Here is a 16,996-nt window from a genome sequence, read left to right as displayed (position 1 = left end):
TTTGGAAGCAAATCCTGGTAACTAACTAAAGACTAGCTTGTAGATGGAAGTAACTGTTGTAAAAGCAATATTGCAGGGGATAGATGCATCACTAGTGTTGAGTTTAGTGATTGATTCTACAGTAAATAATTTGACACATCCTTATTATGGACAGTCAATTAGCTTGAATTCAGAAATGTAGGTTTCATTTGTTGTTGGATTACCAAAATGAAGGTAAATGTTTATTTAGTGAAACTTCAAAAGCTTGAAAAGGGTACGCGGTGAATACGGATTCACTTTTTATGATCAAACAAAAGTGGAGTGTCTTCAATAAATCTAGCTCCTGTTTTGTGGCAAGAAAATCCAGTGTGTGCTATAAAACCTACAATGCATCACTTTAGTGACATTTAGAAAACAGAGTAGGAAAAGAAATGGCTGACAATTGTCCCTTGAATTGGGAAGACATAACCTGCAAATAATTGTGATGCATGCTGCTCACATTTTACTAATCCTAAAGTATTGACCATCCATCCTTGGTGCCTCTTGCAGCATTCTGCTAAATGGATTTGCCTTTTTTCCTCAGCATTTCCTGCCTTCTTCATGTTGTGGGGTTGTTGCTTTGTTCCCTTCTGCTCCAGGTGACATCATACGGTGGAGAGCTCAAGTACACAATCGTTTATGATGAGTCTCCGGGATCTCGTTCTCTCTTCAGCAAACCAGATGTGATCCTGCAGGGAAATGGAATCTTCCTTGAGCATTTCAGCAGTGCTGAGTTCACCCCGGGCACTCCCACTACCGTCACTGTCCTCTTCAGAGAGGTTAGTTTCCAGCCATGCAAAATGAGGCTCATGTTAAGGATTGCATTGGATTGTGAGAATGCCAGGCACAAGACACAACAGTCATTTTGTTGTATTGAGGAAAGGGTAACCGTTTTATGTTAGCACGGTTCTTGTCCCAGCTCAGGTGGGATTACTGGAAGTTAAACATCATGGTCCTCTTAAGATTCTTCCATCATGGAAAGGTAATAGCTATGCTGACTTTGACTGGGTTAAGGAACTTTCCCAGATAGCTACACTTGAAAGGGTAACTTATTTGGCTAGAAACAGATTAAACATTTGTAATAGATTAGAGAAAAAATTATTAAGATTATATTAATAAGATTACTGATATGTATTAAGTTGTAAAAGAAATGCTGGCTATACTATAGGACATCCTCCCCTAGATTTTATTTTTAATTTTTTCTTTTGGGCATATCCACTGCAATACTTGAATGCATTTGAGTGTGCCATTCTACATTCAAAGTCGATGATCATCATTATTAATATGAATTATTAATACATTATTATTCTTTAAAATATTTATTTAGGTTTTTATTAACCCCTTCCCTGCTCATGACGAGCTCAGCTCGTCATGCAGTACACTGGTCGTGTGCTTATGACAAGCTGAGCTCGTCATTAAAAATGGGAAAAGAGTAGACTTAGAACAGGAGGAAAATCTCCCTAGCAGCGATGGTGTTAAAAAAACATGTGAGAAGAACAGAGAGCGTCAGTTTCCCCTTCTTTCAAATTGCAATGGTACAATATGCTGTGTACCTGCATAGACCTCTCAACTATATCACATATGCATTTTCTTCTCCGGATCCTTCCCATGATGATCATAGATCTTTAAACTATTATTTCTCTATAAGATTAGAGGAGACCCTTCCATCTTATTGAGTCACTGGTGGTGGAGGAACAGTGGTAGGTCTTCCATCTTTAAGAAATGCATTCATTGTGTCAACTTAAATCGGTATTCCTCAAAAGCTTTCTTTTCAAGCTCGATCTGTAATTTGTAACATAGTTATTGTATTTCATTTCCTTCCTGCAAGTTATTTTGATTATTTATGTAACTAAGTCACGTTGGAGTTGACTTGATATTGGGCCTTGATAGTCATGAATTAGTGAGGTACTTAACCAAGTATCTATTGCATTGGAATTTAAGAATATTACTTTTAAACACTTGAATTTGAAAATATGCTTTATTTTAAGAAAAGTGTTTTATACTTTTGCTGCTGCTGATGAAGTGAAAAGGAAAAATCTATTAAAAAGACCCCCACATTCTCATTTTAGTATCCTTTATAACTCTTTTTCTTTTTTGACCATTTTTGGTATGTAGAACTTGAAAGATTTAAGTTGTTTCTTCTGCATATTGTAATGGTCACTGTGGGGATTTACTTGTGTGAAGTTGAAATTAAATCGGTGCTTCTGTTTTTTTTGTAGCATGCCTGGCGACGTTCTGATGGGCAGGCTGCCACTCGGGAACACCTTCTTATGGCACTGGCTGATATCGACCTCTTCATGATCCGTGCATCCTATTCAGATAGGATGGTGGAGAGCCGGTAATTCAAGAGGGCTCTGAATTGCGGAACTGTCTACGTAAATTGGGGGATTTGCCATGAATTCCTAAAGATGACTGCAGTTTTTTCAGTGTTGACAGATTGATGTCAGTTGTTGAAGGCTGGGTCAGCAGGTGCTTCCTCTGCTTTTTCTTTTGGTATGCCCTTCCTACCTCAGTCTCGAAAGCTTTGAATGCAGCGAGGAAAACTAGTAAACAGGGTAACTTAGTTCCTGTCGTTTCCACACTTTCTTCTTTGCCTTACCTCTTCGCAACAAATAGGTGGCTGTTGAGGGGCTAAGAATTAGTGTATGAATACCGTGATAGCGGCTAAAAGGAGTTGTGCTGTAGATTCAGCGACACCTTGGATTTTGGGGCATCGACCACCATGGAAATATAAAACTGAGATTGTGTTCCTTTGAAAAATGCTTTATTTGAGAAACTTGGTTCAAGCCACTGAACCATTACTAGTAGCTTGGAAAGACTACTTAACTGTGCACAGTACCATTGTCTCTCCACTAGACCAAGGAGAAAAGTGGAGGTGAAGGTTCCCTTTACCATGCTTTGATAGGCTGTCCTGTGAAGGGATTTGTAAGTTTCAGTTCCAGCTTTTCTGATTTTTAAAAATGTGTTTTTTAACAAAATGTTTCATGAACTCTATTTAATTGAGGTATATTTCTTTAAGCTGGGAGCTTAATAAAGGACTGCTTACTGTTCGTTAGTTTGAGCTGCATTCACACGTGTACCCAAAATTATGCTGCTTGATAAAATCTTGAAGTGAATGAATCAGTGGAAAATATCTGTTCCAAAGCAAACTCCCAATGAAAGCATAAAGACATACTTTTACAATGCCTAGCAGAAGACGTTATGTATCGTGCAGCTATTGTGCACAGCCACCCTTTTCAACTATACGTTTATGGCTAATACTTTCTAATCCAATCTTTTTCTATGTTACGGTGCTTCCAACACTGGGACTCTAGAATCCCTAGCCTATTCACTCTCATCAGTCTCCTGTGTGAAGATACCTTGATGTTGAAGGTTTCATTTGCCGCAGATGAAATTATGTATCTTGTCTCTTTCCAGAATCTCCAATATCCACATGGATGTTGCTGTTCCTCACTCTACTGGCTTGCAGCGAGCTGTGGAAGTCGAAAACTGTGTCTGCCCAGTAGGCTACACTGGGCCATCTTGTCAGGTGAGGTCTTTGAATATAGAAGCTGCTTGAGCATGTAGCTCAGTTCACTTGAGGATTGAAATAATCAGATTTCATGATTAAGGCTATCCAAGTTGACCATAGCTAAAAACGTTCAAAGTACTTTTGGCGCACCTAGTCATGCATTACTGTGCTTTTTCTCTTAGTGTTTGCCAAATAGTTTTTCTATTCCTACAGTACACTGTTAAGTCTTCTATTGAAAACATTGTTAGGTAAATTTAAATTTGCACTGGGCATCTTGTTCTAGGTTTTTTCACAATTCATTTAGGTTTAAGGCCCACATCCCTCTGTTGCACTAATGTGTGTTTGCTCCAATGAGCATGAAGTGAAGTGCCCTGTTAAATTCATTGCTTGATTAATTAAGAATTCTTAATGACATGCTTTATCATGGTTTCATTAATAAATGTGAAGAATAGTCTTCTGAGTCATGTTTTGTATGATGCAGTGGTGTTTTCCTTGTGCACTACTTTTCTACGGTACATATGATCTATTTGAGCACATACTTTCTATTTGAGAATATTATAATGTAGGATTCCTGATTTAGTTTTGTTTGGTTGTCAAAAATAGAGGAAAAACTCTAGTTTCTGTGTGGTTGAGACTAAAAAAGATAAATTGAGATCTAACAATGCACGTCCAGTCTTTTCGAAGCACCTTTATAGCACCCTCAAAAATCTAAAAGTAGTCCTTGGGTGAAGGTTCATTACTTTTAAAATTTAAGATAGTACCTCATGTTTATATTGGATTTCGTAGGATAGTGCTGCCTTAATGTTTTATTAAGAACGTGCTCTATAAATACTCAAAAGTACGCTGATTACAGCTTCAACTTAAAACATGTCACCAGTGGACTACATTTACCACTAAAATTAGACAAAAACAAATATGAAAGGAGGGTAGAGAAAATCAGTTAGGCAAAAATATGTTGCCATTATGAAGTGTAGAAGACAAGATGCAGTCATTCATGATTAAGAAAAACATTTATACCAATACACAAGAATGAAGTAGTCTTTGGACTTTATCTTGTGTTTGTACTTAAAGTAGTGTATCTTCACTGCAAATCAACAGTGAAACGGTCTACTCCCGTAATCTTTGACTGAAAGGTCACTTTATCCATTGAATGGTGTAAGAGGTTTGACGTACCAGTGGGCTAGAACAGGAGTGTTCAGGAACAGTGTAGTTGTCCATATGTCCCATGTTGTGTGAGGCATCTCCTACTTAGGTTTTGTTTTAGCAAACAGCAGTTTCGCCTACTTTCAGTTTTGAGCGTATGCAACACATTTATACATTGCACATAGTAAATGTCAATTCGCAGCATGTGTGGATGTAGATACACATGCTCTGCATACTCCTGCCATCTAGTGTTGGGTTCAGATGTTTGCCATTAAAGACATTAACTTAATTTTATTTTATGGACATTCAGGCAAGATTAGACCGTTTTATGCCACACAGTAGTAAGGAATATGTTTGGTACTACTGCAGCTACTAGACAATCTTCTTTAGTATGTTGAACACGGTTTAGAAGTAGATGCATAGCATGAGAATATCAATAACACATCCATGCTTCAGAAGGAACAAGCTACCTAATGTAACTTAAGGTTTGCTCCTCGAATCCCTTATAGACTCACTTGCGGTCAATCGCTGCATCTCAGTTGAGGTTAGTGGTAAGCAACAAATGGAATAACTTGTTTTATATTTACACTATGCTATCTACCACTGGATGATGTCAAGGAAAAGCCTGTATAAAGATGGCATTAATCCAGTGTGGAACTATGGGCTTTTGTTCAGTGCTCACTTCTTAGCAAAATATTTATTTTGCATCAGTCCTCTACATTGAAAATGAATGCACTACATGTGAAACTATTAGAGACCCCAATTGCTAAGCTACTTTTACACTAACTTTTTGCCTAAGGCTATGCTATTTTACAACCACTATTTTTGCTTCATGCTTTTAATGGTTCTGAAACAGGACCATGCTATGCAACGCAACAATATATAAATGTGCAAATCATATCGTAGACTATGCATTGGAGTATATTTAAATATTACCTTTAGTTGCATTAGGAAAAAATATCAGAAATATGTCAAATTCATTTTACCTATCATTGCAGTGTGTGGATCACAGTAATATTATAGGAAATTATAAAATGGCTTTCCCAGTCAAACTAACTTAGCAATTCTTTTTTGTATATTTAGTGTAAAATTAGACTGCGGTTATGAAAAGGTGTTTCTAAAGAAGGGTGTCTTGAAATAAAGCTTCCAGACAATTGACACAATTTGTCCACCATTGAAGGGCTTTGTAGAAGGTGGTGTCTGCACTAGCAAATGCAAGTTGAGAGAAACAAAGGGATGGTGGTGTTGTAGAGAATGCTCATTGACAGTAATGTTTCTGAAATGTTAGTGAGTCAAGCTCCATTGCATCTTTCTTAAATCAACTTTAATCAGACGTTTGTCAACTAGATCCCAGCTCCACTTCTTGGCAAATAAGACCGAAAAATGCTAGGTGGTGAGCTCAGAGTGGAGGAGATTGGGGAGGCAATCCAACAACTGCAAAGGGAGAAGACCCTGGCCAAAATAGGTTTCCGTCCACATTCTTTAAATGCCTGGGGGAAGGTGGTGTGGCCACTTAAGATATACTATAAGAGGTGAAATGGGAGGAGTGTCTACAGAGAGATCCAAGAATAGCCACTGTAGTGCTCCTCTGTTAGGAGGGAAAACTGATAGAGCAATGCTCCTCATTCAGACCAACTAGAAAGTGCTGGCCAATCACCTGATCTAAGTTGTAGACAAACTTCTAGTCCCAGATTAGTCCGGCATCATGCCTCTGAAGACCACTCGGTAAAATCTATGTGGCTGCCAGGCAGGACTAGACACCCTACGGAAACCTGCAACCACATTAGCCTTAGATGTCTAAGCCATTTGATTCGGTGGAGTCGCATGATCTGCTGGTAACCCTACCAAAGGATTGGTTTGGACCTGATTTTTGTCATGGATGAGGCTTCTTTATGCCAACCCAGTGGTAGGGGTAGAGTTAATAGGGCGGTATCACAGGAGTAAGTACTGGGTGGGGGATGAGGCAAGGTTGCCCTCTATCTCACCTGCTGTTTTCACTGGCACTAGAACCTTTGGCCAAATGGGTAATAGTTGACGCCTAGATCCATGAGTTATAGTAGGCTCCAAGTTGGGAGAATATGATTGCTCTTTATGCTGAAGATAATGCTTTATTTGACAAACTCAATACATACAATTCCTAGAGTATTGAAAATTCTAGACTTATTGGGAAGGTACACCGGAGTGTGCATCAACGTGCACAGGTCGGTGGCATACCTGATCACCCCATAGCAACTCTGTTATGTACACTGGAGGGATTTGTTTCCCTGGCAATGTATTTTGCTAGACATCTCTACCCCCGTTGAGTCGCCAGCCACCTCGAGTTGACTCTCCAAAGCATCCATGACCTACCTTCTATGCTCTTCAGAGCTCTTAGTCCATATCCCGGAATTCCTTTCATGGTCCCCATTCTGTTTCAAACTTCTGAGGGCAACACTTTGCCTTGTATACAGACTTCTCTGCCTACATGCACCAGTCCATATTTGCCTACCAGTGCACCAGTCTTGGAACCTCCGGGCTACCCCATAATCTTATGATGTCTTCTCTAACTACCATAACAGCAATGTTGCCCAGTAGCAATGTGTAGTTGGTGGTGGCTGCTCTTCCAGAGATACCCAATATTACCATTGGTGGTCTAAGTGTCAATGTTTTCCCTGCTACGGATGAAATTCGGCAGCCTACTCCAATCCAAAAGGGATATACATGTGGGCGTCCCCATAGGGTGATGAGCAATGTTCCCATTTTTCTGCAGCCTCTCCGACATTATTCTATGCCTATTTTTCCCGTCCCCCAAAAAAACGGGTCCTTGTGAAATGTGCCAGATGAAGTATTTTAATGTGCACCAGTCTGAACCACGTGCTGATGGCACCTCCCCCAGTCGATCAATCAATCAATCAAGAACATTTATAGAGCGCGCTACTCACCCGTGAGGGTCTCAAGGCGCAGTCATCCTCCTTCGCCAGGATACCCAAATCTTGTAACCACATATCTTTCAGTGCAGCTAAGGAAGATATTGTTGCTGCTAGTGTTTCATAAATCTGAAAGATTGCATGCTTGGGTAAGGGGGCTGCTATAAATCTATACTGCAGAGGTGTCCATTAGATTGAATCGTTAATAATTGAAAAACACAGTGGAATCCTAAAAGTCCCCTACTTCTGATATATCCAATAAGCTCACTGCCTTTTCCCCTCAATGTTTTGAAAAACCTTCAACTGGATTGCCCTCCAACACAGGAAAACAGTCACCCATGCCCTCGTCAGCAGCAGACTGGACTACGGCAACACACTACGCTGGGATCAACAAGAACCTCACCCGCAAACTCCACCAAACTGGTCCTCAACCTACGGGGCTACTGCCACATCATCCAACACTACACTGGCTCCCGGTCGAGAAGAGAATCACCTTCAAGCTCCTCACCCACGCCCACAAAGCCCTCCACAACACCGGACCAGCCTATATGAACCACTGCCTCTCGTTCCACGCACCCAAAAGATCCCTCCGCTCGGCCCAGCTCTCTTGCGACTGTACCACGCATCAAGAAGACCAGAACAGGATGACACTCATTCTCCTTCCTCGCAGCCAAGGCAAGGAGCACCCTCCCTCTCCACCTCCGACAGACACCTTCACTCTCCAAGTTCCTGAGGGTCCTCAAGACCTGGCTCTTCAACGAAGCACCGTAACATCCTGGAGCCGTGCACCATCCCCCTCCTCCCCTTCCCAACCCACCCCTCCCTTCCCTAGCGCCTTGAAACCCTTTTGAGTGAGTAGCTGAGCTATGCAAACCCTTGATTGATTGACTGAGTGTATACAATGGTAAATGAGGAAGATTAGTAATGAAGAAGAATGTACTTCACAATCTCCAAGCACTGCCAGTCTCACCGATGCTTGGCCAGAATGGCTGGTTAGAGTTTCTTTACTAATCCAAGGCAGGTGGGGCCTCACTCTTCCAGACATAGCCTGTTCTAGCTCACTATTTTCTTGGGTGGCACATGGCTAGTTTCGGTCCCTCCCCACTTCTTTTTGAGACTTGCAGCAATCTGACTGTCATACCGATGTTTATCATTTCAGCCAAATCTGGAGTGCCTATGACCTCTAACCTCTCATCCTTCTGTCTCTCTCTCTTCAGGACTGTGCTGTAGGATACACACGCTCTACGAGTGGGCTCTACCTGGGCACCTGCGAACGTTGCGACTGCAGTGGGCATGCAACAGACTGCGACATTGAAACTGGAGAGTGCCAGGTCAGAAATGGTATTGCTAAATGTCTGTCTGTAAAGCCAAACATACAATGAACCTTCATGTCTATTTTTTTTAAATTATGTAAAAACCAGAACTTTAAAAAACAAAAGACTACAAAAAACGGCTTCATTGGTGAATGCAAAAACAAAGGCCATTCAATAGCTACCTGTTAATTCCTATCTGTTAAAAATTCTCTGCTCAAACTAAACCTGGGTCCCATCTTTTTCAGACTGGGTTTAGTTATTATTCGAACTCCTTTTCTAGCTTGCTTTGGCACAAGAGCCTGATGGTGGGATTAGGTGCATGTTGACTTATGTGAAGGTTGACATTTACATATGATTTTTACATTTTAATGCTATTGAGTCTTTGTTTTGTAATGTGTGCTGCTTTTTTGAAGGCTTTCTTTTTAGCATTTCTTTTTAAAAAAAAAACAAAAAAAAAACTTTATTGTGCATTTAAGTATGGTTACATTCATGGGCCTACAACCACAGGGGCCGGCCGCTAGACAAAGTAGTAGCAATCAACGTTTACCACAGTTCCATCGCCGACATCCTAGAGGTCCGACTGCAGTGCAGGATAAGATTCGTAGCAACTCAGGATGAAGCCAGGATACAATAGTATTTTGTTTTTTATAAAAGAACAAAGAAAAGAAACAAACCAGTCTCAAGGCCTAAGACATTGTATATGAAGTTGTGCTCGTATGGGGGGGATCCTCAGTTGCAAGATGAACACATTTGTAAGCAGTGGAGTTGGTCGGGGGGTCAGTGGGGAAGTCAGAAGTTAGGAACAAGAATAGATTAAACAAGGAATGTCGGATCAGGGGGAGAAGGTGTCTGGATTATCCTCGAATCTTTTTAGCATTTCTACCGTAGTTTTGGAATTTTTATTTGGGCAGACAGCTGGGTGATGCGTAACAGTGGCATTATGCATAGATCTTGGAATGCTAATGTTATTTCATCATAAATGGAACTAGGAATTCCTAAGGGCAATTTATTGTTCACAATGGGGTGAAGACCAATCTGTCCTTACCATACCACCTTCTAGTATACAGTACATTGTGTATGCCCATCTGTAATCCTTGAGGACCTAGCTAATCGAGGCATGTGGAATTTCCACAGTCAGTTTTGACCATTATTTTGAAAGGAGGCCACTTACATATTTATTAGTTATAATGAAAACATGTATAACTGGAACTTGGTACAGTGATAAGGGAGAGTCAGCAAGTACAAATGGCCTGGTCTCATAAACCTTTAGAATGCTTCTTGAGAATAAAGCATCCTTCCTTTCCTGAAGTATGTTCTTCTCCATCAGTTTGGGGTTAGTTTTAAGAATGATTCTGGACCATCAACTGTAGTAATCTTCTATATGACATGCTATTAAAATGTAACCTTTAAACAGTACCATTGTTGGCCATGTTACTCATACTGTACTGTGGGTGGGCATTGACGATAGGGTACATCTGTTTAATTAGAATTTGAACAGTGAGATTCACCATCATCCTGTTCTGTAGGTTGTCCTACAACATGTGGGTTTGTCAAGGAGTTCATGAGCTTGTTCAAAGCATTGCTCTGAGAAAGTACCACAAAGACGTTTCATGAAACTAATGATTTTCTGGTTTCCTTCCAGAATTGCCTGCATCACACTGAAGGTCCGAAATGTGATCGATGCCAGCCCGGCTACTATGGCGACCCCAGACGAGGGTCCCCTGGAGATTGCCAGCCGTGTCCTTGCCCCAGCACAGCCCCTTCCAACCAGTATGTTACAAGCTGTGAAATGTTGTTCTTTTGTGCTTGTATCACTGTTGTTTCTCAGGTCACCTTTCCTTCCTGGGACCATCCTTATTTTTCATGCATTGTTTTCTTTGATCAATAACCAAACATTTGATGGTGTTACTGCGGCAGATTCACTGGTGAACACTGTACTAAAATATTTTGCCCGAGCATCAGAAGGTGGTCAAAAAATAAAGTATGCCCCAGATATTATTCCTTTTACAAAGCAGAAATATAATTTGTTCACAACATGCCTACATTAATTCTGGACACCTGCATTAAACATCTGCACAGGCCTGTCCATCTTCCTAGTCAGAGGAATAGAGTGGTGAAAAATAGATCTTGATACTTTGGAGCAATCCTATACTGACTAAATTGCACGCTGTCTTGTTCCTTCTGCATATCACCTCGGAACATAGCACTTTACTTCTGAATAGACTCCATAACAGTTTAATCTATCTTGTCTGCATGCGTACATACCAATACTTTTATGAATTTTGCTATCGACCATATAAGCGGTAATGTTATATTGGTACTGTTGAGGTCCTTCAAAAGATTTTTGCATAATCTGTCTGACCCCTTTTCACCCGGTCACCTCACTCCCTGTGCTGGGTGGTTATCTTATGAGGGTTACCAAATTTTCTAATGATTGTTGTGTGCTTTATGTATCAATTCTTACACATCTTGTCTATTGTACCTAGCATAAAACCTCCCGCCTCTAGCGGACGGTGCCCTATCAGGTCTGTAGATGAGTGTTTTGGTGCAGTATGTGATGCCATTTTGTTGACTTTTCTGCTGGTTCCTACCCAGATGCACTAATTGTTCATACACCAAGCTGCATTCCAACTGTTCTTCTCATGCCATCAAAACAAATCGCATCCATATAATTTCTTTTCACCTTGTAAGTAAACCCTCAACTCTCTGTTGTGCCATCTGTATCAAGAGCTGGTGTTTATTAATTAACAAACGAAAATATGTTGCTTAACCACACATGCTGCTTCTTCCTTGTGTGGTTGTGTTGTCTCCTAAATGCATTTTGTGTATGCTTTGAAGAAAAAAAAAACGCCTTGAACTTATGGCTTATATTCTAAAGTAACTTTATAATTCTCGATAAAGGTGACGCCGCTAAGGCGTAAAGGTTTGTTTTCATTGAAATGTAATTTAAATTGATTGCACTATGATGTGTTTACTTTTACTGCTGATGAAGCGGGCACAGGCTGTGTTCTTTGTCTTGGGATAAGGGGAAAGAACAGTCTGTCTTTTCTCTCTTAATCTTTATAGAGATGAACAAGGAAATTCCAGAAGCACTGAATTAATAGATTTATAAGGCAGTGTTAGTTCACATTCCTAAGAGCAGGACAAGGCAATACCTCTTTAAGAGTTGATTAACAGCAAGCAGTTCTACGAATGCAGCCTTACCAGTTAACACTTATTTTATTACCACAGTAGTGGAAAGTGTTACATTTTGGTAAGGCCTACAACCTTTGGAAGACTGTTGCCTTTGACAGTACATAAGTCTGTAATATTGCTTGCCCATATTCCTAATTCATGTAACTTTTACTCCTATTTTGGATAGTACCTTGATTTATATGTTGAGGTTTCAGAGTTTGATTGCTTTCTTTTTATTTTAAAATTAAGCTGCGTTTTCAGTTTATTCTCCATTTGGAGACGTTTATTCAGAATGGAACTACATAATTATGTTGCACATTAGCTTCAAACACCTTGCCACTTCCTTAAAAAATAATTGTGTGTGTACACCTAACCCCCAAAAGTACTCACTCCAAATGAGAGGGGTGAAACCCAGCCTTTGTGAACCTGTGAGGCCCCATTTTCAAAACAGTTAAATACTCTCAATTAATTGAACATAAACAAAATACTCAGTTACTGATTTTTTTTTTAAAAGTATCATTAAACACATCACTGTAATGTGTAACAAGCTTTCTGTAAAATGACATTATTTAGTAAAAAGCTTGTTCATTGATAAGCATCTCATAAATTATTTGCCGTAGCGGTTTTTAAACAGCTCACGCTATTTCAGAAGGTAGAGTGCCTAATATTTAAGAGAAATATGTGAGACATTAGAAAGGGCATGTTCCACCCAGTCACTAGGCCCAAAGCGACATTGTCACCGGTCAGGCTGAGGCTGGCGCATAGGAAATGTCAAACTGTAGAGTATACACTTTAATCTATAACCTTTGACTTACAGGCTCAATCCAAAGACTTATTTTTATGTTTAATAAAAATCCCTTGTAATGGTAAAGTTGAATCATTATGAAATATATGGGAAATGTAACTCTAGAAAGCTAGCTTTACCCTGCCCGAAGTGGCTGAAGGCTAATTTGCATTCAGCAACTGCTGAGCCTAATATTTGATCTGAATATTGAATAGGTTAACCTGAATGGGCAAAGATGACTTCTGAATGGACGAAGATGACTCCTGAATGCAGCAGAAAATGCAAGGTGGTGGCTGTGATCATTCTTTCACACCACTCTGTCAGATCCTACCTGACTGGTCTGTTTAAGCCACATGTAACACTTTGGTGTACTTGACTGGGAAGGATCATTTTTGTGTAGCCCCAGTTTGGGTGCTATCGGGCCCTGCTTTTGTCCTACCAGGCTTCTGTCTTAGTTTATTGTGGGTACAGGGCCTGCTTCAAATTGGATTTTATTGTTAGATGTGGAAGGACACTTGGGATTACCATAATGCACTCCTCTACTGGACCAAAACCCCCAGAGCACAAGTTTAACGTGGCCTAAGTTTTCACCATCTTGAAACTGCCCTGGTACATGGTATTTTGGGCCTGTTTACAAAAAGACAGAGTAACTGCTTAAAAAGTGGCTATGGTTGCCCCTGTGATTATTTACCCCGTTGGATAGTTAATGCTCAACGCCTGCTCCCTCCCAATAGCCGGTGCCAGGCATAAATTCAGCATCCCAAAGAACCCTCTTCAGAATACTTTCTGGATCTGCAGAAAAACAGAAGAGGACTGGCATGTCTGCGACCTGTGAGGAGCTCTGAAGGACTGGACTTGATCTCCCATGTACCGAGGATAAAGAAGTGGATTCCAAAAGCCAGTTTGTTGACCTCCTGTGTGGCTAAAGGGAAGCAAACTGCAAAAGGCCATTTTCTTACAAGTTACAGGAACCTGGAATTTGGACTGAACTGGACTTTTCAGGTGCCAGCCTGAGAGCCTGCAAGTGCCCACTCCCCCCGAAGTCTTGTTGGGTTTAAAAGTATACTCCTGTGGTTGCTTGTGCACCAGGAAAAAGCTTGGAAATGTTTGAAAACTTTTACAAGCAGACTGTCTGCCAAAAGGGCCCTACTGGCAGTTCCAAAGCTTTGGACTGAATTTCAGAGTTGTCCTCCTGAAAGGCAGGAGTATCAGTGAAAAGTCCCTTTCTGTTTTGGGTCTTAGAAATGTTCTCACACAAGAAACTCAAAAGCTTTTGAACCTTAGCAAGACTGACCCATGTCAGTCCCACAGCAGCAGCTCCATTTTCAGATTTGCCCTTAGAAAGACATGTGTCCCTTGTCTGATATGGACTTTGCAACTTCTTCAATACCAGACTTTTCACCAGGACCAGTCCTATTGTAGCTCAACAGCTCTCCATCACGGTTAGCCTCAAATCATGCCTAGGTCCTGTTCTACTGCTTACATGCTTTTTGGCACTATTTTCACTTAAATCTTTAAAAAAAAAATCATATTTCTGTTTCCCCCATTATTATAGTTTTGACCTTTTAGTCATTTTTTTTAACTTGGTTGTGGAATTTGAGTGTGTTATGACATTTTCCTCTGAGTATGCCGAGTATGCTGTGCTTGAATACATTACACGTAGCCTTAAATTTAACCCTGATTGCTTTGTCTCACGTTACCAAGGAATGAACATTAGTTTATTTAATTTAATTTGTGTGACGTTTAGCTGGTGGTGCCTTATCCTTTGAGGTACACCCCAAATTATAATCCACTATCCTGCAACCATGTGTTGCGTTGAGACCTGTAAAAAGAGATGTTTCCGAATTTTGTAAAGACTGAGAAGGTATTTGAAAGACAGCGTTTTTAAGAAAATGGGTTTTTGGAAAGAGCAAACTTTTAGTAAGGTCACAAATTGTTTGACTAAAACTAATAACCAAACTGTACAAAGATGGTTTTAATGCGACTAGCCAGCCTGTTCCTGTGTTTTTTATGCCCTAACAGGTGGCATTCGCTTTCTGCTTCTCACTACTGGAACCAGGTTCGAGCCTTAGCAGGGACACTCAACAGCCTGTGATTCTAGGCAAATCACTTGATCACTTAAGTATCTTTAGGTAACGCAACTGGGGCTCATGTAAAGTACTCTGATACTTTCAGGTCTAGTTCGCGCTATACAAAACTATATTAAACTAAACTTAGTCTTACAGACCAAATCAGAACTGCCCTTAAAATGTCTTTAAGTAAAAATAAGCAAACACAAAGGGAAGTAAATAGTATGTTTCAACCCTGCTGACTGAAGACTATTGCAGTATTGGATGGTTATCTCCATGAATACTGTAGGTTGTATTACATGCATCTATGCTGTTGGAGCTCAGGAGTCCAGATGCCTATGAGGGTTTTGGCTTCTCATGAAACTCATTGTTCACATACTACTATTTTAGCAAATGCCGTAAGTAAAGCTAGCTTTGGAGTTGTCTTGCCCAATTAAGCTGTCCTGTGGTTTCAATCTTTTAGTTGCTTCTTGGTTTCTGCTATGTAAAATCTGCTTAGTTGTGATGCAAAATGCAAATTCTCATCATCTTTTTTGTGTTGTCAAATTTCCCCTGAGGCTGTTTAATGCCCAGTTGTGTTATGCCATGCTGGCATATTTACTCCAGTATCACAAAGGACAGTGAATGAAGAGAAGATAGTGCTTTATAGTGGTTGAGTTTGAGTTAATTACTTGAAAACAGCTGTAATGATTCAATTTTCCTCCACTTAGACCTATCAGAACATGTTCCCTGGGATCTGATGGACGGCCAACATGTGATTCCTGCCCCACTGGGTACATCGGTCGCCACTGTGAAAGGTACAGTACTAAACAATACAATTGGTGGTGTTGTCCCAAAAAGTAAGGCTTTTACATGAAAAAATATACACACAACAGTGTACAGGGAGCATCTATTTGCAAGACATACACACCTTTATATATTGTGTAATTATTTTATTCTTCTAGTCCATAAATAAGACATTCAACAGATGAGTAAACATTAACCTTAATAAAATATATTTTGTAAATAAATTTACATTGCTGAAAGTTAAATTTGCTGCACAACCAGTTGATTTATTTTAACACGTGTTATTTACGGATGACTAGCCCAAAGTGAGAAAACCTTTTGCACTCTAGATGTGAAAGGTATGTCCTCACCATGTTTTTAGACTTATAGCTGTTCCCAGTACAGACTTTCTAACTGATGCAATAAATTGCACTAGTGTCCTTCTTTTGGATCTCTTGATGTTCAGCTGTGCAGGGTGGTCCTTTTACCTTCAGCTGTCCTGAGCTACTGTACTCGCACTTGTGTGCTTGTTGGATGATAGTAGATATGTCCAGAATCTCCGGCGCCACCTTTTGTTTTTCTAGTCAACAGACTAGAGCAGTAATGCATCATATTTTCCTTTGCTTGAGTTCTTTCAGCCAATTGTGAGTATTATATTTTCTTTGGGAGATGACTTTAATGGTTGTCTCTGAAACGCAACATCAAAGGTAAGGGGATAGTGTTTTTTCTGTTATATTAAAAGTGCTTTATCACTGACTGATGAATCAAACCAAGCTGAACTGTTTTGAAATATGTCCCTGTTAAAATGTTTTGTTTAGCTCTCAAACACAAGCAAAACAAGAAGGCAGTTTGTAAGTGATTCAGTGATGGGATTGGCTGTGGTGTGGTACTTTGTTCTGAGAGCCTATTCTTTTGTACTTTGGAACTCATGGGACTGATGGCTATGTTTGTGTAACTGTTGCTGGAAAGCGGTAGCCATCCCGGAGATATCTTGTGTTTGTGTTGCACTGTTATATGGGGGCCTTCTGTTTATTGCAGGTGTTTGAGTTAAAAGACAAGTCTTTTGGCTTTTAACTACTGATCCTAGTTTTTAGCATTTGCTTTTTCCTTACAATGTGTGTACTGGCAACAATTCTCTTTGCAACTCTTAAATTAAGCTTTATTTTAGGACTACAGTTGATTCCTTATACGTACTGATTTTAAATGTCCACAGTCATTCATAATGTTTAGGGTCATTTTGTTAAGACTGGTGCTCAGTGGGTTCTTTGGATGTGATCTGGGTCTATCCTTCAGAACCACCTCCTATTCACAGC

At 40.1% G+C, this 16,996-nt stretch overlaps 1 protein-coding gene across 19 annotated transcripts in view; it reads left to right on the top strand.

Moving 5' to 3' along the window:
* Positions 1-16,996, top strand: part of HSPG2 (heparan sulfate proteoglycan 2) — a 936,289-nt gene that overhangs the window by 417,845 nt on the left and 501,448 nt on the right. For all 19 annotated transcript variants that reach the window (XM_086921606.1, XM_086921602.1, XM_086921600.1 and 16 more), the window contains 6 exons: positions 618-797; positions 2,238-2,356; positions 3,436-3,547; positions 8,796-8,909; positions 10,534-10,661; positions 15,629-15,715. In XM_086921606.1, the coding sequence (XP_086777732.1) occupies positions 618-797; positions 2,238-2,356; positions 3,436-3,547; positions 8,796-8,909; positions 10,534-10,661; positions 15,629-15,715 (740 nt within the window). The remainder of the gene's footprint in view (positions 1-617; positions 798-2,237; positions 2,357-3,435; positions 3,548-8,795; positions 8,910-10,533; positions 10,662-15,628; positions 15,716-16,996) is intronic.

The sequence above is a fragment of the Lissotriton vulgaris genome, chromosome 5 (genome assembly GCF_964263255.1).
Source record: "Lissotriton vulgaris chromosome 5, aLisVul1.2, whole genome shotgun sequence".
NCBI classification, from domain to species: domain Eukaryota; kingdom Metazoa; phylum Chordata; class Amphibia; order Caudata; family Salamandridae; genus Lissotriton; species Lissotriton vulgaris.
Note: the sequence above shows the minus strand (reverse complement) of the source record. Positions and strands in the feature narration are given on the sequence as shown.